At 31.9% G+C, this 24,005-nt stretch overlaps 1 protein-coding gene across 1 annotated transcript in view; it reads left to right on the forward strand.

Moving 5' to 3' along the window:
- Positions 1–23,537, forward strand: part of LOC145246609 (methylthioribose kinase-like) — a 47,759-nt gene extending 24,222 nt beyond the window's left edge. Inside the window, exons 4-8 of the mRNA XM_080108275.1 lie at positions 6,828–6,999; positions 11,474–11,714; positions 16,139–16,301; positions 18,377–18,473; positions 22,773–23,537. Of these exons, the coding sequence (XP_079964401.1) occupies positions 6,828–6,999; positions 11,474–11,714; positions 16,139–16,301; positions 18,377–18,473; positions 22,773–22,923 (824 nt within the window). The 3' untranslated portion in view covers positions 22,924–23,537. The remainder of the gene's footprint in view (positions 1–6,827; positions 7,000–11,473; positions 11,715–16,138; positions 16,302–18,376; positions 18,474–22,772) is intronic.
- Positions 23,538–24,005: the final 468 nt, after the last annotated feature.

Genomic DNA, 24,005 nt, shown 5'->3' on the forward strand with positions numbered 1-24,005 from the left:
ATATATATATATATACATATATATGTATGTATATATATATATATATATATATATATATATATATATATATATATATATATATATATATATATAGTGCAAAATTTTGTTGAAAATTCAAAGACTCACGTTTTCTTTTTTATAACCTTCGTTTATTTCCTGGATTTTTCTATTACAGCCGTTTCATTAATGAGTTGGCAATTTTACGATTTATGTTTCCGTAAAAATATCCTGTCCTCACCAACTTCTTCAGATGTTTATCAATTAGATTTTTACAACAAATGGTATATTTTTAATGGCTGTAATGGAAAAATCCAGGAAATAAACGAAGGTTATGAAAAAGAAAACGTGAGTTTTTGAATTTTCAACAAAATTTTGCACTATATAGGTTCTGTCCCTATTAGATAGACACATTGAGCTTAACTCAAAATTAACGGTGAATGGTTTTAAAATACAATCTAGACCCGTTAAATGAAAACGGTATACATTGAAAGTAACGACATTCCAAAAACAAATTTAAAAAAAAAATTTATATATATATATATATATATATATATATATATATATATATATATAATGAATATTATTTTTTTTTTAAAAATCGTAAAATATCAGAAGTGGGGAATGATATCTCACGTATAAATATACTGGGGAAAAAAAAGGAGAAAATGGGGGAGGGGGAATCATAGCTATAGTATCCCTGTATAAGTCACCCAAAAAGTTCAGGGTATTAACAAACCTCTTCTGCCTGCAGAGAGAGAGCTTGAGTCGTGCAATGGAGATGGATTTGAGAGTTTTCAAATGACTACTCGATCGGCCTCAAAATAAAATGGAAAAGAAGTCATCCTTATATGCCTGCCCACATTCTGGATTATCCAATAAACGTTGTCCAGTTGCGGAGTTTAAATTATTGTGGGTAAGGTTGAGGAGAATTTTATTTTTATTTTTATTACGAAAAATATATATAAAATAAATGAACCCATATATCGTCAGTTTATTTTTTAATCTAATAGAAGGTAGAGGGTTATTGTCTTTAACAAAAGGCACCTGATCAAGGCCAAAAGGTACAACGGCTGAAACATTGTAAATATAACAACAAAGTTCAAAATCTGGAAATAACAATCTCTTTACAGAAATATTGTAAAATTGTTTCTTCCTACTATTTTCTGTTCTATTCTGGTGGTAGTAGTAGTAGTAGTAGTAGTAGCAATAGCAGTCACAGCAGCAATAGAGTGTGATTGAATTGAATAACTATTGTAGCTTTTAGAATTGGTTATGCCGGGTTAAATTTCTACCTCATCTATTCTGGTTATCATTAAGGAAATGTATGAACTAGCAATTTTCATCAAGTTATAGATGAAATAGCAAATTGTGTTAAGGTTATTCGCAATTAAACAATCTCAAAATGGTTGATACACTGTAAAATAGACAAATCAAATTAAGCTTAGTTATATGTCTACTTAGTTTTTCACTGATTTCCAACTTTGCCGATATTCAAATTCGCTGATCTCCAAATTCGCTGTTATCCAAATTCGACGTTATCCAAATTTGCCGTTATCCAAATTTGCCAATATCCAAATTCGCCGATATCCAAATTCGCTGATGTCTAAATTCGTCAATATCCAAATTTGCAGATATCCAAATTAATCAACGGCTGATTATTAATCAAATTTCGGATTTTCTTGAAAACTTTATGTGGCACTTGTGCATTGTAATTTTTGACAAACATTATTTTGGCTTTCATTTTCAGAGACATTCACTCGAAACAGGGGGAGACAATTAAAAATTTCTTGCAAAAATTTTAATATTTTTAAAGCAAAAAGTTTGTTAAAAAAAAAAAATTCCAACATTGATTGTTCAAAATTATTTAGAAATTTTAATAATTACTTTTTATATTATGAAAATTTAATTTTGTAATAAAAAAGTTCGTTTTTTTTTTTTAAATCGTCTTCAGAAACAAAAAAATGCCTGTTGTAATCTATTTCAAAATTCTTATTATTTTCTAGAAGCTAAAAAAATATTTTAATTGAATAAATTTTCAGATAATTCATGTTTTATTTTGTGTTATTGTGTTAATTTTGTTCTTTTGCTTTTACCAAAAAATTATGTGAAATTTTAATAGTTTGGAAAAGTTCTTGAATAATAAATCAAACACAAACTCAAAAGACTTTGTTCCGAATCTTGTAGGAAATGTGTCCCAATGTCAGGATTGATAATAACTTCCAGAACCCACAACAATGATTTTTTTATGCATTTTAGTATATAGTTATAAAATCAAAGTCAGAATTATAATAGCTTGTTTTTTTTTTTTTTGTAACTCAAGTTTAATCTGCCCATTTTTTTATGGAGTTTGTCTTTTAATTTGTTTTATTTTACAGCATATCAACCCTTTTCATGTTATTTAATGCCGAATCCAATCAATCTGGTGGAAGTTTTCTTACTTCAAGAGCTTAGTATCTCCAAATATTTATTTATGGTGTTTTAATTTAATTTTTAATTTATGTTAATGGGTGTACTCACTTTTGTTGCCAGGGATTTAGCTTTTAATGGCTATATTTTGAGTTATTTTTAGGGGGAAATAAATTAACTCTGTTATATAGACTATTTTTCATTGTGTCAAAAAATCATTTTTTTCAGGGTTATCCTATGAAGAGATGTACTTAAATATTTAAAGAAATGTGAGGGGTGGACTCACTTTTGTTACACACACACACACACACACACACATACATGTGCACGCGTGTGTGTATACAGGGTATAACAAAAGTGAGTACACCGAGTGTTTGGAGGTGTGCGTTAAGTAAAAAAAAAAAAAAAAGTGGTAGTAGGCAGACAGGCTTGAACTCATACTGCAAAGGAGGAAAAGAATGTGAAAAAAAAAAATGTGACGTCTTTGTCATTGTGTTCATCGCCAAACTGGAAGTGGCATAGGTTTAAATTAAGGCTAGTCAAGTGAAAAGAGGGGATGACTTTCGAAAATATTGGAGAAATAAAACGACCCCTCCTTGTACAAAAGTGCCAGGTTGAGGGTGAAGGAATTAATGTTTTTAGCCAATTTTTCGATATTTGTCGTCCGAAGGGTCGAGCTTCAAAATGATACTAATCTTGTGAAAATCCGTCGCCTCTGTCGAAAGTTTTAGGCGGACATACAAACATACATACATACATACATACATTTATACAGACTGGTGAAATTTATATTATAATGTGTGTGTGTTTTTTTGGGTGTAAAATTTGTTTTTATTTTTCAATTGTATTTTACTCTATATATATATATACCAATCTGTATAGTATCAGCATTAAAAGCTCAATGTTTGTCAAATATAACAACCGAGCATATCTAAAAGAATAACAGTATAGCACATTCCAACATTCAAATATATAAATATTTATATGCTTCTCCAGCATGTTAAAATTTCAATCAATTTTTTAAATTTTGGTAAATTTTTTGGTTGAACCAAGATTTTCTTTCCTTTATCTTTTTTCAACATTATATTGTTATAATTTTTTCTCTTTCTAAGCTAAGAATTTCTATTTTTTTTCTGAGGAATATAAAAATCAGTATTGACATAATAATAACCGATTCTAGCTGATGGCACCCAAATACATTTTTTTTTACTTTTGAAATCACGACTCTGTAATAATATATATGAAATCTGGATGAATTAAAATATCATATTTAAGCTTATTTCATGCCCGGACAAATATAATATATATAATGCATTTTTATAGAGTCAACCAGGAATGAGTTGGCATAAGGTAATTGATTCATTGATTAAAAAAAAAACAGTTACTTCGTCCATAAACCGACTTCTGTGATGAAATCTGTTTAGAGTCAAACTATTTTTTTCTAAATTTTAAATATTATTTATCTGGGCCAACATTGATTGAGAAAATATCAACTTTCTGCATATTTATTTTGTCGTTTTTTAGTTTTAGCTGGACATACAAACATACACACAGACATATGCTTTTTATATATAGACTGGTAAGGCTACCTGGTATTGCCCCATGGTCATAAAAACAAAAACAAAATAGAAGTTGACCAGTGTGTATAACATCTTAAGTCCAAACTTCCCTCCCCTCTTTGTCTTTCTCTAAACATCTCTTTATCTTTCTCTCTTTCCCTCTCCCCATTTTTCTGTCTTTTTTCCTGACACTCTCTTTTGCCTCCACCCAATTCATTCCATGTTATTATGTGTCAAAAAGAAAGTAATAATCATTTACTGTAGCTATCCTTTTTAAATGTAAATATTTTTTTCTAAAGTTTAGATATTACACATCCAGGGCAAACTGATCCAAAAAACATAAACTTTGTGGATCTTTGATTAATAGTTTTGGACTTCTTAGCTTGATATACAAACACAAACAACTTTATATTATACTTTGCTTGGCCGTTAAAAAAGAAAATTGTGGCAGCTGGAGGAGGGGGGAGGATTTAAATATGATATTTTAATTTATAAAAAAAAATTTGTCACTTGTGTGCTATCAGCCAGAATGGGAACCAAAAGCAAAATTTGGAAGCAATAAATGGAGACAGACAGACATAACTCTAATTAGATTTCAAGAGTTTACCTAAAATTTGGTCAGCATCTTCCTATTACTATTCTAATTTATATTTGGGGTAGCAATTACAAAATCAAAGTTTAGAAAGTTTATATTTAAGGAAAAATATAAATTAACAAACACAAAATTATTGGATACATTGATTAATATTTAGTTACATAGCCTTTGTTGCATTCGATAGCTTCAAGTTGCTTTCTATAGTTGCACATATTTTTTTGCAAAGATTTGCAGATATTTTACGCCATTCTTCTTTGCAGAACTCTTCTAGTTGTTAAATATTTTGTGGATTCTTCTTGTGAACATTGAACAGTGATTCCACGAATTTTCAATTGGGTTGAAGTCTGGACACTGACTGGGCCAAATAAGAACATCAATTTCGTTATTTTTAAGCCATTCTTTGGTTAGTTTGGCAGTATGTTTGGGATCATTGTCCTGCTGAAACACAAAATTGCTATTATGTCCCAACAAATCAGCAGATTTCCGGAGGTTTTTCTCCAGAATATCCTTGTACATATGCACATTCATTCTACCATTGATGATTTCTAATTCACCAGTTCCGTTGGATGAAAAACACCCCTATTCCATAATTGAACCACCACCAAACTCCACTGTAGGAATGGTATTCTTTTTGTTGTATGCAGTATCATTTTTGCCTGTGTTACTGAGTGTCTTCCAAAGATTTTGATTTTTGTTTCGTCTGACTAGATTACCTTGTTCCAAAATTCTTGTGGTTTCTCCCCATGTTTTAACATAATTCAAACGTGATCTGACATGTTGATGCTTCAACAATGGAACTGTTCTTGGAGATCTTGAAACAAAACCTGTACGATTTAGGGCTTTACTGATTGTATCCTTGCTCATATCAATCCCAGTTTCTCTGAGGTCGCTTTGAATTTCATCACGAGTAACAAAAGGGTTTCTTTGTACCTTTCTGCTTACCCACCTTGATTTTTTTTTGTTTACTTTCCTTGATCGACCTCAACTTGGAAGATTTGCAACAGTTTCACAGGGTTTTTAAACTTTTTAATAACGTTTTCAACATTTCCAACTGTACTAAGTGGTAAATTAAGTTCCTTTGACATTATTCGATACCCCTTTCCTTCTTTATGCTTATCAATGATTTTTGACGAATATCTATTGACAACTCTTTAGTTTAAGGCATTTTTATAAATGAACTGGTTAACTTTGAAGCAGGTGAACACAAACCAGAAGAATTTTATAAAATTTATTTTAATATAAAGCTCTCTGATTGGGCAGTGATAACTCACTTGCATTATTGCAACACGCAAAGCAAAAGGCATCTAAAGTTATTTTTAAAAAGTTTTTTTTAAGTGTATCCAATACTTTTGCGCTTGTTAATTTATATTTTTCTTTTACTATAAACTTTCAAAACTTTCATTTTGTAATTACTACTCCAAATATAAGTTAGAATAGCAATAGGAATATACTGACCAAATTTTAGGTAAAATCTTGAACCCTAATTAAAATTATGAAGAAAAATGTAATGTATCCAATACTTTTGCATGGCACTGTATATCTATAAATATAAAAGCGAACATGTATGTATGTGTGTTCGCTTTTTCTGTGTGTCTACAAAAGGCTTTTTTCAGAGAAGCGGTCGGTCGGTTCACAACTTTTTAAAACTTTTCATATCACATATAAATCGTAATATCTCACAGTTAACAACGAAGCTCACCTGTCTATTTAATTCGCTCGATTTCGGGAAGATAAATATTCAATATTTGTCGCTCGCCGCATGTGGGTTAGTCTTTTTCCTATAAGATTTTGGGGCGAGGAAAAAAAGCGTTCAGCAGTAAATGAAATCCCGCAGTCAAACTTGACCTCATTAACTCATTAAAACGAGCATCTGCTAAATCTAAATAATTAAATAAATTCAAACGTGTTTCCGTAAGCATGTCGTGGTGGGGCAATGGTTAACGTCGCACGTTTTTTTTTTTTTTCACAACTTTGCCTCAACGCTTCGGGTTCGATTCTCATACTTACATTTTTTTTTTTAACCCCCCCCCCTCCCACCTCCAAAAACCCGGGCAACGCCGGGTACCCCTCGCTAGTATATAATAAAAGATATAATATAAATAAATAATAAAATAAATATTTATAATATAAAAAATTAGATCCATCTATTTCTTGAAGTTAAACATTGACATCCTCGAATTAGAAAGATTAACAGAATTATTTTGTCTGACATTTTTTGCTGTATGTGATATGAATTTCTTTTTGTGTTTGTATTTTCTAATTGTCAGCTTTCACTGAAAACCTGAAAGGCTACCGAGCACTTGACGACCAATTGATAAGCAAAGAGTTCTCTGATGATTTGGCAAAAGCCATTGTGGATAATTTGGCTCTGATGCACAAAGCCACATTCTTTGCAACTTCAAACAAAAATTGCCTTGAAGATCTTGAAGCCCAACTACAGTAAGTTTTTTTTTTTGTTGCATACAATTTCTTTTTTTAACTTTGAAAACATAGGTGATTTGAACTGTATTTTTCTTCTTATAAACTGATCATATGTTCAAGCTCAGAAATTAATTCTGTCTTATTCCATTAAATTGAACCATAAAGAAATGGCATTGACCTAAAGAGGGCTGACTACTGTGAACACTCGTTGAAGTGACATTCATAAGTACTTAATTTTCTTTCATTTATGTTATAGTTACCTGTGGCCTGGAGGAAAGACACTAACCTAAAAAGCCGAGGTGTCTTTGTGACTGGATTCATATTTTATGACCAGCAATAATTATCTCTTCTGACACTGATTGCATAAGCATGAAACACTAATGTCTGTAGCTATAAAAATAGTGACATTTATTTCAAAATATTATATGTATATTATATAAAGGAAACCGTGTGTGTGTGTGTGTGTGTGTGTGTGTGTGTGTGTGTGTGTGTGTGTGAGTTCGTTCCTCATGGATTCAGAAATAACTGGGCCGATTTAAAAAAAAAATTCACACAAATGTACTTAATATGTCTGGGAGTGTTCTTACATAGTTTTGTATCAGAATGCATCTGATAAGTATCGAAAATCAATAATCGAAAAAATCCGCTTAAAGAAGGAAGTCCGATTTTGACCACTAACATTTTTTTACACTCTAACATCGTAAGTACATTTGAAAAGTTTTATCATCGCTCAAGCAGAAAAGTCCAGCCTATAAAATTGACTGAAGATTTTTTATAAGATAGGTGCGCGTTCGAAATGAATTAGAGCACAATTGAACAATTGAATGGTACTTGTATTTTGCATTTTAAACTTTAAGTTATTATTTACAGATAATTTTATAAAATCAACAGCAGATTCTCTACAGTAGGCTACAATATAATGTGGACTAAGTCACTGCAGAGATGGGTATGAAGCTTTCTCTCGGTACACTGAGAGGGAGGTACCTTACTAGAGTCGGCAGTCAATCGATTTGATTAAAAAATAGGCGATTTCACTGATTTCGATGACAATAAAGTATGGGAAGGTGGAACATTTGTTGATTCTCATTCAATCCCGGACAACATTGGGTCTCCCTGCAAGTATTTAATAAAAGTAAATATGTAAAAGAAAAAGATAAATAATAAATAATCACCTAAAATTAAAATCAGCAACAGGGATTACTCCCTTTAAATTGAAGAATAAGTGCATTTTTCTGGGTCAGCATCTATGCATCTAACACTTATCTTTAGTTTTTGACCTTGGAGTAGTATTTCTTTATAGTTCCTTACATCAAGTAGGTTCATGCCTTGTCTGGAGCGATTTTCATATAAATAAAAGTACAGGGTGGAACAATAAAGTTGTCTCCCTAAAGAAAACAACACTACAGCTTTATTTTTAAACAAAAAAAAAAATAAATTCCGGTAACTTGATTATGTAGTAGATTTGACATCTATTCAATGTAGCCGCCTTCAGCCTCAATCACTCCTTGATATGGGTCCGAAACTGGGAGCATACCTTTTCCATAAGTGCCGGCAGAAGCTTAGCAAATATTCGGCAGAGGGCGTTGATTAGGCTGGCTTTGATGTTGTGGGAGGTCATGTTGGTGATGTTCTTGATGTATGACCAGATGAAGTAATCCAGCAGGTTCGAGTTGAAGGAAAAGGAGAGGGGGTCAGTGAGAGAAGGGTACAAAGTCATAGCACTCCTTCTGAAGACAAGCCTGGGTCTCTTTGGACTTGTGGGCAGGTGTTGAGTTTTACTACTACACCCAGGATTTGCCAGCGGCCACTTGATTGCACCAAGGGATCACCACACTCTTCAGCACATGCAAGTACACTTTGGTGTTGTCTTTCAAGCCAACTTCAGATGTGGGGTAGCATGATGTGGCACTCACTTGAAACAGTACCAAAGACCATAACCATGGCCTGGAACTTTGTTTTCATCACCGTGGATACATCCCTGTTATTTGTGGCAATCCAACGATGCATTTTGAGGGTGCTGGCAATGGTTCTGTTGTCATAACTTGAATCGGTAGAGAGCATTAGCTATACAGTGGCGCATCTTTGATCTTGCTCGTTGAACATTGTATCATTTTCAGACATGATAGAAGGCTCCTATCGCTCTTGGGATTTGTACACAACTGGCCAACAAGTAGATGGTCTGCAACAAAAAAAGAAAACTGGTTTTCATCACATGGAAATGGAATCATATCGTCTTTTCTGGGGCAACAATTTTATCGTTCCACTCCATACTATTAGGTTGGTGCAAAAATAATGTTGTCTTTTTTGACATTCAACCATATATAATACTAGCGGGGGTACCCGGTGTTGCCCGAGTGTTTGTTTCCGGGACGGGGGGGGAGTTTTAAAAAATGTTATGGTAGGTAAGTAGGAAGGATCAAACCCGGAGTCATGAGTAAAAGTAGGAAAATAAAGTGTGAAAAAAAAAAAACAAAAAAAAAAAACATCTGCAACGTTAACAGTTCGGCCACCAAGAAAAGTCCATTCCAGTTGTTTAGGAAAAAAACCAAAAAAAAAACCGACTACGGTAGGTCGGCGCGAACGTGAAAATATAATGTGAATTGTCCAGCACGCTAACCACTACGCCACAGAGCACTGCAGCTTAGTTTAGTGATTTTAAATAACTTCACATGAAAGAACTACGAAGCCAAACCGGTGTTCTCTTCTCAACTGTTCCTTGTGAACGATCCCCAAACGGTGTTAAGTGGTGGCAGGGGGAGGAGGAATTTATTAGAGAGAAAATATTTTACCACTTCCATTGATCTTAACCGATTTTGGCCGTGACTTCTCAGCAGAAAAAGTATAGAAATCTAAGATTATCGAGCAATTTGAGAAATAATAGGCCTATAACACACCTCAGATATTGTTCTGCCGTTTGTGCATATTATATTTGCATGAAATATCTTGATTTTTAATCCTATTAATGTCAAAATCAGACGGGAAAAAATGAGTTCATTTTATTTATATAGAGAAAACACATTATTTTTACACGAGCCTAATATTTTCTAGATAGATATTTAGGTGATCATTCAAAAACATTTCGCATCAGAAGTCATCTAGGCCAGAAAAAGTCAGTTTTCAAATAAAGTCTACTTACCCTTTGCAACATCCAAAAAATGTACAGAACATTTGTGGCCATTTTTGTATGCACAATGGCATATGAAATTAATTTCTGGCCTTTTTGTGGAATTAGATACAGTTTTTTTGCAAAATTGTCACTTTCAAGAATTTTGCAGAGAATCTTACTGATGTGAGTGATGAACATGGCAACAGATTCCATCAGGATATTTTAATGATAGAGAAACGTTTTAAAGGAAAATGGAACCCTGGCATGTTGGCAGACTATTGCAATATAAAAAGGGAGGATGATACTCAACACAAAATAGTTAAGAGGATAAATGTCGTTTAAACAGAAAAATTGTGTTTTTCATTCATAACAAATGATGAAAACAGGATCGAGTTTAAAAAAATAAAGGTCACGTTTAGTATCAGGATAGTCTTCTTACACCAAAACACGTTTTATGTGACATGTACTTTTTTTTTAACTTAAAATTTAACTTGCACAGTGTAATTGTTACATAAAGTTAAATCTCGATTTGAACCTCTGTTTTCTAGAAATATGCTGAGCTGCATCCAAGATTTTCAAAATGTGATAAATCTAGAGAAATAAAGATTGGATTTTGTATTAGAATAATTTTCTTACAATGAAACAGGTCTTATGTGGGATGTACTTTTTTTTAGCTGAAATTTGTTGCACAATGTAATTAGACATAGGAACATGAAATTTGTTGCCATTTTTTTTAAATACAAACAATAATTCTATAACATAGCCGTTATGTCGCAAATGGACAAACAAATAAATAAATAAACCCGGGTCGCCATTTTTTCTTTCTCAACAAAAGTTTTTTATTACCGTTATAATTGATTCGGCAACACTTAAAAGTCTCTTGCCATCGTCCATCTTGCACAGTGTACACTTTTCTTCTCCAACCTCATGCTGAGCGTATCCACCCACTTCTCGCCTTCACATTTACACACCCATTTTCTTCGGCACCGGCTTTCTTTCTTTACCTGTCCTTTTTTTCTCTTTCTTCAGACGCTAGTTCAAACACACTTCCTAATTTGCATATGTGCTTTTTTTTCTTACATCATCAACCATTACATCCAGTGGTGTGTTGGGCAGCAACAAACCCCCTCCACTTCTGCCTATCCTGAACAGCTTAGCCAGTGAACCACAAGAATGCTGCATAGCTTTCCTCTCCCTTTCCACTGTTCTTCTCCAAGTTGCTCTCGGCCTTCCTTTTTTTTTTACAACTGCTGCTGATATTTTCCGCCATACTCCTATGCGCTCTGTTACAATTGGATTAGCTGAACATTCATCAGATTGGTGACGTAGTTTCAGTTACAGAACATAATTTTTTGTTATATTAAAGAAATTTTTTTTTTTTTTCAGGGGCTGCGGATTTCCTAAAATAATTGAAAAAATGACTTTCATCTGCCCTTTTGAAAAGGATAATCCGTTGCAATACAAAGATGAGTCCATAGAAAAAGTCCTGCCACAAATTTACCAAAACTCTGCTCTAATGACATCGGTTGCCGAATTAAAGACATCTTTCCGCACAAATAAAGAATGTTTGATACATGGCAATCTCCAGTCTGATTCCATTTGGTGCCATTCCGATGGAGACATCAAAGTGAGTAGACAATCAACTTTGTCAGTTTTAGTTTTTGAATTTTTTATTTCAAGACCGTCCGTCAGGATGATGTCATAATGGATATGATACTGCCTCTGATGATAAGTATACAGAGATGCACTGGTCTCTTGCAACTTATTCCTGAAAGTGGCTATCGTACATTCAATGTATGAATTGTACAGTATGCAGTCTGAAGATACATGTTTCAACTGAAAAATGAAATGGTTGGCTAGGAAGCTGTCTTCTTCTACATATATCAGATCTGTTTTCACAGACATTTCTGATCATGGCTCATCAGTCCCGTCTGCATTCAGTCCGTTTCATCATGATGTTCTTTGTAGTAAAGTACCTATAGTACGTTGTAATTACGTGCTATATGTACAGTACTCATACAGAGTTCAACAAGACCGCCGAACCCAACATTTTGGACAAGTTGCACCGAAGATGAGTTAACCAGGAAGTATGTGCCTGTTATCACACGTTCTGGTTAGCTGAGGAGTTGGAAAGAGGACGTTAAACAGAGCGGATGGCTAAACAGGTCCCCCCCCCATCAACATCCACCCAACAAGATCACCAGGGAGGGAGGTGAAGTGTTCAAAATGGAGACCTAGAATTAACCACACAAGTAAAGATATTCACTTTCCATTCTTCTGCGACCAATACTTGGGAAGTAATAAAAAAAACTAGATAAAACCAGCCATCGTCTTGGAGTTGAAATGCATTCGTCCAGTTTCCAGCTTCCCTCTAAAAACAGATGAAATTTCCAGGTGGACCAAAAGACAAACGATTCAGTTGAAAAGTTGATGAGGTATGTTGAAATACATGTGTTTACACATACGCACGCAACACGCTTAGTGTCTGACACATACGCACGCAACACACTTAGACGATCATGAAATGTAAATAGACTGCAACACGATAACTTAGGGTTCAGATAGTGAAGAACCCCACAATATAGACATTTAGTAACACGACAATCACAATCACACGTTTATATGAACACTTTGTCTGGAGTGATTTTCATAAATAAAATAAAAAATATAACGCAAATGTTTTTTGTTTGAATAAACAATTTTGAAAAAAACAAAATCACTGTTTAAGACAACACGGATTTGATTTTCTAGTGACATCATTCGAAGAAAAAGAAAAAACACAAACTGTTTCTATGTCTGATGGAGAAGTTATAAAAACGGAACGAAACTGAGACATGTGCATGCAAGTATTATGTTTTTTCTAAACAGTTCACTACTTGTAATTAAAAAAAAATACTTGAACTGAGATCAAAACCAAAACCTAAAGACAGTGAGTCAAGTATAATAACCATTAGGCCAGCTTGACACGTCTTTAAAAAGTGTTTTCAAACTTACTTATTCTGAAGATAAGGAAGCTATCATGTAAACGATTCGTGCATGTGCAGTCATGAAGCAGTTGACAAACATAAAAATCCAATGACCCCCCCCTCTCCATATGCAAATTTTTCAATTTTGACAGCTTAGCAGCCCTTTTTTTTCGGATGAAAACCGATTAAAAAGTTTTCCACATTTCTCCTATATACTAAATTTCAAGTCTATAGATCAAAAATTTGTTGAGTATATAGGTTGAGAAGTGTCCTTACACACACACACATTCTCACTTTTATAGGTATATATAGATAGATTTGCTATAAAACAAGATATTAAAGTCACTTTTTCAATCTAAATATTAATTTGCTAGTCCGTACGTCCAGTGTCACAAACCCATCATCATCACAAGCATTAATTAATGAGAAACGAATTACCTCTCTTTATAGCCGCTTTTTATTAATTAAAAATAATTAAAACCATTTCCGCTCCAAAAATTGAAAAAAAAAACATGGCTGTTTGTTTACAATTTCAAATTGGCTATTTTATTTTATAATTAAAAGAAAGTTATTGAGAGGAGACAGTAAGTTTTTTTTATTATAGATTCTTTTTAAAATTTAAAAATGTACAAATGAATTGACATCTGTTCTTTTATAATTTATATAAAAAATAATTAAAAAAAAAAAAATGTTATGTGTTGAATTTTCATTAACAAAATGTTTAATTTTTTTAATCAGTTAATTTTAGCTTTAAACGGTTAAAAGAGAATTTACTAAAAAATTGTTTTAAATTTGTCGTTATTTGTTTTATTTAATTTTTTAATCATTTCATTTAAAATGTGTTTTAAAAATTTTCAACTACCATGGAATTTCCACGGTTCTGCTAGTATTTGATAATCTTGTATTATTTGGATTAATCGGATTAATGTTCTCATCTTGAGTGTTAATTGCAAAATTCAATCATTCCAGATCTCAAAAAATTCAGAACTGAAATATTTATTAATATTAAAATAAATACTAAAATAAAAATATTAAGTGATGTTCATTTATGATTTTCGCGATTATTTTTAGAATAGCATATTCACAGGTGTGACCACTTGAAGGTTGCAAACATCTGTATTAAAAGTGATGCTATGGAAACAACAGAGTTGAAAACGGTGGACAGAGTCGTGGCTTAGTGGGGGATGCCCTTTTCTCTACCCTGCAACCTCTCTCCCACAGAAGAGACGTTGCAAGCCTGTCCTTGTTTTATCGTTATTTCCATGGCAGATGCTCGTCTGAACTCCAATCTCTGGTCCCCCCCTCGCCAATCTTTCACGAAAAACACCCGTCTAGCTGAATCCACTGTGAAAAATTTCCCCCACTCTATATCTGTGCCTAAATCAAAACGCGGATTCCATGAACAAAGCTTCTTTCTTAGAACTGTACGCCTGTGGAACTCTGTTCCATCTGCCTGCTTCCCTCTGGACTACAACTTGGATGTCTTCAAGTCCAATGTTAACAAATTCCTAATGAACCGCCCCCTTAAGTAAACACTTCAGCAAATCTCCTCACTAACGTAATGTACTTGCAATAACCCTTATCCCTGAGTGGCTTCCGGGCCTTGATAAGTGGTGATCACTGTGTAAAAAAAAAAAAAAAAAGAGTCGTCAGTTCTTGCTGATGTCCACTTTCCTCCCCTTTCTGTTTATTTAATAAAACTGTATACAAGAAACAAAAAGGGATGTAATATTTTTTTAGATTATTATGAGGCAGAGAGCAAGGGGCCGGTCATTGTTCCTGTGTATTATTAGGTATGTCGAAAGTATAAGGATAGGTAAGGTTCGAAGAAAATAAGAGCGATCATCGTTTACTGTGAAGCTTTTGCCGCTGGTGTATGATGGGTCAGGATGAGGAGTTTTTATTTAGAGAGGGGCAACTCTGCAAATCCCTCTAAACGTTACTTGCATGAAAGAAAGAATGTGGATGGAACTGAAGTAGGAATTTACGGTTTCAAATCGGAAAATATTTATGCGGATTGATGGAGAAATGATAGGCAACTAATGTGGCCATATTTTAATTTTATGTGGCGCACATGTTTGAAAAGCTACAAAGTAATTTTCTAAGGGGAAATTTCTGTAATCATTTTATTAAACACACACACATATATATATATATATATATATATATATATATATATATATATATATATATATATATATAAAATAAAAACCACAATTAAATTTACCAAAATGATCCAAGATGGTAAAATTAAAGTATATTATAAATATTAAAGAATTAATATTTATAAAATCATCTCAGCCAGATGTAAAAGCTCGATAAAACCAAATAGGAAATAGAGCTTATAATATGAGCAAATAGTTAATAAAATATGTTAAAAAACACTTTGAAATGAGTTAAAAACATATTTAATCTGAAAAGGAAACACTAGATAAATGGATAGTCCTTAATCCACGGAGTTTCGAAGAAATACTTTCCTTCTCATCAGAGGGTAGGAATTAGCAAAATGCAGGATCGGATTTTGCATGCAGAAGTATTTGATGAAACAACAAGTAAGTCAAAGATCTTACTTGAAAACAAAAAAAGTGAAGCAGAGGGAATATAGTGAAGAAAAAGGTGATTACACATGAATGGATAGTCTGGTGGAAAATAAAAAATCCAGTGATGGTAAAATCCAAATGTAAATCTTCAAGAAAGTTAAAAGAATTTCCATTTGTACAAGTAAAATCCCAGGAAATCCCATATTTGGAAGAAGATGGTCCATAATAATCCAAAGGCAGAAATCCATGGAATAATTCACAAAAATGTGTATAAGGAATATGTTTGAATATCATATATACCAAATTTCAAGTCCGTAGATCAAAAATTCTTGAGTATATAGGTTGAGAAGTGTCTTCACACACATTCTCACTTTTATAGATATATAAATTATTAGTAATTATTGAGATTAAGTAACTCTTCCTTTGCTGAAAAAATTAAAATTTGCACATGGTAAGCGAATCGAATACATGTATACAGATGTCACAATTAAGTTTGTTTTATTTTAATTCTTTGCTTTTCTTTCCTCCTGTTTTTTTTTTAACAGTTTGCTGATTTTGAATTTTCCCATGTTGGTTCATGTGCCTTCGACATGGCTTCTCTCCTTGTCAACTACTTGGTGGCATTTTACCATTTCTTGGAACCATCAGAAGACAGTGACCAGAATCATCAATTCGCACAGACAATGATTGAATACATGAAAATCTCAGGTAACAAACAGTGGATTTTCTCTCTTCTCTCTCTCTCTCTCTCTCTCTCTCTCTCTCTCTCTCTCTCTCCCACTTGCTAGCTCTTGTACTCTCCCTTATATGGTTAAGTGTCAGTTTTAGTCATTTAGAACTGCTTTAAAGCTTCACCACTCACTCATTTTTCGACCAAATTTCAAACAATTATTACAGTTTATAGATCACCTTCTCAGATATATTGTGAAAAAAGTTTTCAATTTTCGGTGAATAAAACAAAAGTTCTGATAAATTTTCTGGTGTTCAAAATCGTAAAAATATGTAAGGAGGTGAGCGACACGTTTTATGCCTGGTTTCCATTGCAACCACGTCTGACTACTGTTGCTACAAATTCACTGCTGTCTCGAAAAAAGAAGTAACAAGTGAATTAGAGAAAATGAAAGGTAGATAATTGGAGGGATTTTATTAAAAGCAGACGATATTGTTATTACATATGGGGGCAAAAAAATAAGACTGAAATTAAACAAAGAACAAGTGAATTTACTGGAAACCTGGAAAAATCACAGATTACAATAGAAAGATGTGAGTATGAAAAGTAATATGGTTAAGCTTAAACATGGAAAAGTAAAGGACGAGTTGTTAAAACTGGAAAAGGACAAAATATTCTAGTAAAAAATATAAATTTATAACTTAAAATATTGCAGCATTAAGAATTTAAAAAAAAAAATTCAATTTATAACATTATATAATCAATTCTGGGTTACTAATCATACCTAGTTTCACTGAAATGGTTTGTTCGAAAAGATCGAATTACGAGTTAAAAATTTTAATCTCGTCCAACAATGGGAAAATTTTAAATGAAAGTACCTTTAAATATATGAATACATATGGAGAGGATGGATTTTATTTAAAATATTAACACTATCGTATGTGGCTGATGGATTTTAACTGAAAGTTAAACTATAACAATACAATCATGAATAATGGATGGAGTTTTAAATTACTAAAGTTAAAATACATAACCAAAACTTTCACACACATATATATATATTTCTTAAATTATGCAGAATGTAGAAACTATGCATAAATAGAATTCAGCATAGTAGTTAAATGAAACCAACCATCTAATAAGAAACCATAAAAAATGAAGAAGTAATTAATTAACCTTTTTATTTTATTTATTTTTCAACGATTAAAAAAAGATTAACATGGCTGACTTGTTTACAAAGAAACAGAAATATATTCTGGCAGATTTAATTTTGTAATTTATTTTTTAAATGGGATTTTTTTGTAAGTTCATTTTGGTACTTTATACTATTATATTTTTTATTTCAACAAATAATTGATTTATCATTAATATCTATGTTATATGTGCTGGCATAAATTGACTTATAAATTAGCTTACCTCTGACCAGGTTTTTATTTATTCTTTCTTTTTCTCCCATCCATCCTTATTAATTCCTCCCGTGTTTACCTTGGCCTTCCTTGCTACTTCAACTGTTCTACATCTACTAACCCAAAAAATCTCATCCATTCTTTCAATGTGACCACACCAACAAAGTCTCCTGTTCTGCACACATCTCTCCATAAAAATAATGTATAAGTCACGTAGGAACGAGAAACACACACGCACATATGCAGATACACACAAGAAGTGGTAACATAATTTTTTTTTTACTGAGTTACTACTTATCAAGTTCAAAAGCCACTTGAGGATAAGGGTCAGTGAGATGGGTGGATTGTCGGTTGAATGATGAAGAATATTATGAGAGGCTTAAAAATGATGAGTGGAATTAGTATAATTTGAGTACTTACAAGAGCAGTTTATGGCAAGTATTTGTCGACACTTAAATTTTAAAACGACCATGTTACAACCTACTGGGAAGCAGTCCCGTAATAACGTGTTTCACAGATGGGAAGCATTTGAAAGGAAACTCTGTTCATGAAAATTCCATTTAATGTTAGTCAGTTGTGGTAGAGAGAGATGAGTTTTTGCTGTGAATGCTTTACAGAAAGGGATCAGAGATTGAAGCTCAGTCGAGAACTTTATTCCTGAGATAATTTGTTTGTTTTTTTTTCTTTTTGCCATTTTGTTTTCATAGGACAGTTGTATATTGAAAAGATGAATTTTCGAAATGAGCAAGTGAAGAAGTTTTGGTCAGAAGTTGCTGGCTTTGCAGGCTGTATTATCATTAGACGGTAAGTAAATTAAAAGAAATAGAATCCGGTGCTTGTTAAGATATATTTAAGTCAAGGGTTATTTCCCTTGTTTGTTATACTGAATTGGTCTCACAACTGCTCTACAGAAAAATACATGATAAAGCTCGATAATTCAATAAACTTTATGGCGCTTGTAAAGATATAATCGACAAATCAATTTTTTTAAAAATGTTGTTTTAAGCAAAAAAAATATTACATACTTAATTGTCATGTCAAAAATAGTAATATATCCAAAAATTACAAAAATCCATCAAGTAGAACAACTGCTATTATGTTTTAGTAAAAAGAAAAGAAAGAAGTCTATTGCTATAGACAACAAATATTGATTGTAGTCATGACACAAGTAATCTAAAATATTCCTTTTGAAGTTATGTCCCTTGCGTGTAGACTCTTGCCGTCTATTTCATAATGTCTAAGAAAAATGCAATTTTATCCAATTTTCCTGGGGAGGCAAGTAAATAGGAACACTACTGATTTGTCAACAATCTGATGATGTGATTTGACTTAGTTTAAAGTGTGGGACTTGCATCTACCACACTTATCGTCCACATGGCAAGACAGGGTCAAGCTGACCAAGCATGATACTAGAGGCAGGAGTTGTCTCAAACACACACGGTGCCTAACATTCCTAAAAATAGTCACCTACTTGGTACTATCCAGCCTCATCGTTGCTTCATTTTGAGGGTTATGTAGGCAACATTATATATATATATATATATATATATGCGAGCAAACAGTTAATAAAACATGTTAAAAAACACTTTGAAATGAGTTAAAAACATATTTAATCTGAAAAGGAAACACTAGATAAGTGGATAGTCCTTAATCTGTGGAGTTTCGAAGAAATACTTTCCTTCTCATCAGAGGGTAGGAATTAGCAAAATGCGGGATCGGATTTTGCATGCAAAAGTATTTGATGAAACAACGAGTAAGTCAAAGATCTTACTTGAAAACAAAAAAAGTGAAGCAGAGGGAATATGGTGAAGAAAAAGGTGATTACACATGAATGGATAGTCTGGTGGAAGATAAATAATCCAGTGACGGTAAAATCCAAATTTTATTTTATATATATTTCACACATTTATATTGTCTCAAACACGTACGGCGCCTAGCATTCCCAAAATTGTCCCCCATCTGATACTGGCCATTGCTTAACTTTGGGGATTATGTAGGCAACAAATTATATATATATATATATATATACATTATATATATATATATATATATATATAATGTATTGTTTATGAAAAAAATGAACTCTTATCCTTCACTTAATTGTCAAAACAAACGTTAGGACTAAATTAATTAATTTTGTTTTGTAAAGGCTACCATAGTTTCTGGAAAAATAAACGTTAAATTTTTAATTTTTTAATTTTGCCACACAACATCTTTATATGGAGATAAAAGATAGAATTATTTGAAATTCGGGTACTTATGTTATAATATTTTTTTGCATATTCTTATAACAAATCATCCTAAATCTTATTTAGACAAAAAATTAAAAACTGATTCAAAAATCTTTTTAAAAAAAATTATTTAAATGTGTTACCCATCGAGACAAAAATCACAGTGAATGGACAATGGTGTTTTTTTTTGGAAAATTTAAAAGTTTATTAAAAATAGTAGAAAAAGTCTTATATTATTCTGCTTTTCATATGATAAAACTCAGGCTTTTATATTTTTGGGAGAAAAGTTGCTCAAGAATAATGGATTTTAATAGATTTTAATTCGTTTTTTTTTTTAAACAACTTGTATGTTTGTTTTTTGTTGTTTTTGTTTCCATAATATTACATGATCTTATACTATTACATGTATATGCATGAAATGATAATATATATTTCTTCATTCTATTTCTTTCGGCAAAAATGTTGTGCTTTTACTTAATTTTCCAAACGTCTTAGTTTTTTTTTTTGTTTTCACTGACTTTCATAGCCTTAAGCGTGAAAACCTTCACACTACATATTTATAATCTGCTTGCAAATCAAAAAAAAAAAATACCTTCAATGTGTTGCTAATTCCTGCGCGCATACATTTAAATACTTTACCACTAAAACTTTGAAAAATAAAAAAAAAAACTAACTTACCATATTTAACGAGCGATCATTGCATTTAGTTAAACATTTATTATTGAAATCTAAATAATCATTGGAAACTACATGTTTTAAATTTGGAGAGCTCGAATATAAAAGGCGATAAACGCCATTTTGAAAATTACAAAATTATCAATAAAAAAGGTGTTGTATTTCAGCACTAAACCACACCTCAAAATATTTTACTAAATAATGTCTGACATAATATGATAGCGGCATATTATGTTTTTGCGTTCAATTCAAATAAGCTTTTATCTGAAGTCTAGATTTAATATATTCGTGTTTTTATTTGTTTGATGTCTCGATTTAAAGAAATTGGATTGATCACGTTTTGCAAGCAAATGCCTTTATGCATATTTCATCAGTGACAGTTCCTGTTTGTTTTTTGTTTTTTTCGATGCATCTTTTGCATTGGTGGGTCAGTGATTTATTGTTCTGCTCGAGTATGAACAGGAACTCGGCATATCTGCAAACGTTTTCGACAAGCGCATGATTCTATAGACAATACATATATTAGCATGACTAGAACTAGTGTTTATCGACGGCTTACATGTCACGTCTTCCCCTAACAGCTCCATTTGCCAACATCTAGTAACACGACACCCCGAAAAATGATTTCAGAAACATATTAATAAAAAATACTGCCACCCTTGCTCTCTCAAATTGCAACCGGTGTCTCTCCCTCATCAAAGACTTATTTGCGTAAACAAACACACTATCAACCAGTCTTGATGCGAAGGAGGAGAGGATACACTTGAATGGTTTTAAATGATTTTTAACGATTTTTTTTCAATCAGTTAATCAATTTGAATTTTGTAACTCATCGTGCGCCTTGTAGAAAATCAATGGGTGTCAAAAACGTTTGCCGTTACGCCTAATTCCTGTTTACACTTGAGCAGAACGTTAAATCACTGGCTTGTCAAATTGAAAAGATGAAAAAAAAAGGAAATGGAACAAACAGGAATTGTCACTATTGTTTGATGTAACATGTATATTAGTGTTGGGATTGGGTTAATCAGTCAGAAAAATCGAAACTTTTGAGGATATCAAAATCGGAAAAATATGTGCCTATTTTCCAATGCCAAAAACGATTCTTTTAATTGGCTTTTTTATTTGGTTTTGTTTAAAGCAAAATCTTCTATTGCTGAAAGTAATAATAAAATACTGAAAATCTATTGATTTTAAAATACCAGTAAAATTAGAAACAATAAATCATCCCTCACAAGTGTATTTTTATGTTTGAGAAAATATCCGCACATTTTTTTTTCACAAGGTGATCACCACTTATCAAGGCCCGGAATCCACTCAGGGATAAGGGTTATTGTAAGTACAGTACGTTAGTGTGGATATTTAAAGTGTCTACTTAAGGGGGCGGTTCATCAGGAATTTGTTTACATTGGACTTGAAGACATCCAAGTTGTAGTCAGGAGGGAAGCAGGCAGACTGAACAGAGTTCCACAGGCATGTGTTTTTATGGTAATTGTGAAAAATAACAATGTTCTAGTTAAATATTTAGAGATTTATAAAGAATTGTAATTGGTAATTGTATCGCAATCAGAAATTTAATTTGGAATTGGTAATTGTATTGGAATCGGGGGAAAAATATTGGAATCGTCCCATAACTAATAGCTTATATATTTAAATGTGATTTAATTGTGGCAGTGATTGCATATGAATAAATACCATAATCAATTTGAATTTAACTCAATAATGCAAGACTAGAGCTATAAATATTTTCTTTAAAGATACCATGTTAATATAGATACACAAGTATTTAATCATTTTCGGAAAGCTTTTCTTTTATTTGTCACAACCTTGTGTACAATTGCTTCAGTTGTAGTTGGCATATAACAATATGACTTTTCATCAAATTATAATTTGCACAAACTTGTGCTTCATCAGCGCATCAAAAAAAGACAATATTTCAAAAGTTTCACAGCCCATGAATAGGACCAGTTAATACAGCAAGTATTCATTATTTTTTTATCAACAACATATATATAAAATTCCAAGCGGCTTTATCTGCATTTGTTTTTTTATCTGAACACACTTGCCTTGTAATGCAGTAATAACTCAAATTCAGGAGTAGTTAGTAGCCATTTTGTTTCCATCTATTGCACATAATTTTCTTTTTTTTCTCTCTCTCTCTCTCTTTATATATATATATATATGTTTTCGTTTCCTACAGAGTCCTGTTACCATTACCTGGAGATATTCTTCATACTGGTAAATATTCCAAGGGTGACGTCCTGGAAGCTGGCATACGTCTCCTAAATGGACACAAAAGAATGAACACCATCGACAAAATGATCGTAGTTGCCTTCATGTTGGCCTATTGAAAGAGGACACCTTTTTGACAGATTGTCCAGAAAAAGTAAAAAAAACAACACAAAAATTATAATTTTATTGTCAAAATCGAAATTTATTAGATTGAACATTTTTTAAAAATTTTATTCATAAATTTCATTTACAGAAGAAAAATTTTCATCCTTTTATTTTTTTTTTGGTTATGTGCAGAATAAGGACTGTGTTATCGTCAGCATATTCTGACAGGTTGTGTACAACGCCAGAAGGTACTGAATGAAAAGTTTGTGATGTTTTGTTTATTTATTTGGGGGGGGGGAGGGGGCTAAAATGATGGCCATTGTTAAAATGCTAGCTGAAAGTTAAAAATTAAGGCAAAACATTAAAAATAAAGGCAATAATATAAAAAGAATTAGGGGAAAAAATAAGTCAAAAACAAAAAATTAAGACAAAAACATAAAAAATTAAGATAAAAACATAAAAATTAAGGCAAAAGCATTAAAAAATTAAGGCAAAAGCATAAAAAATTAAGGCAAAAACATTAAAAAATTAAGGAAAAAACATAAAAAAATTAAGGCAAAAGCATTAAAAAATTAAGGCAAAAGCATAAAAAATTAAGGCAAAAACATTAAAAAAATTAAGGCAAAAACATTTAAAAATTAAGGCAAATCATTATAAAAATTAAGACAAAAAAGTTAAAATTTAAAGCATAAAGTTAAAATTTAAGGTAAAAGTTAACAACTAAAGAAAAAACAAAAACAAATATAAAAGAAACCAGTAAATTCAATGTAAAAAATATTTCTTTTTGTTTTGAAGAAAACAATGAATTGTACAAAATGAAGAAAATTCAAAGAAAAAAGTAAAACAAAAGTTTCATAAATAAAAAAAAAAAATTTTAATTTTCAATAAACAAATATGCAAATATTTTATTAAAATGATATTTAATCTTTTTTTTTTTTCTTAAATTGAAATGTTTCTTATTAATTTCGGATAGTATAATATCCCTCATTAGAAAATGATAAAGTTCCTTTCGTTTTTTTCTTATTTTCTTTTTTGTTTGTAAGTAAAATGTCTGTGTCCTCATGTTGTTTTATTAAAGCTGTGCTGCTCTTGATGC

The sequence above is a fragment of the Euprymna scolopes genome, chromosome 24, assembly GCF_053919585.1.
Source record: "Euprymna scolopes isolate OS-2025 chromosome 24, ASM5391958v1, whole genome shotgun sequence".
Taxonomy (NCBI): Eukaryota; Metazoa; Mollusca; class Cephalopoda; order Sepiida; family Sepiolidae; genus Euprymna; species Euprymna scolopes.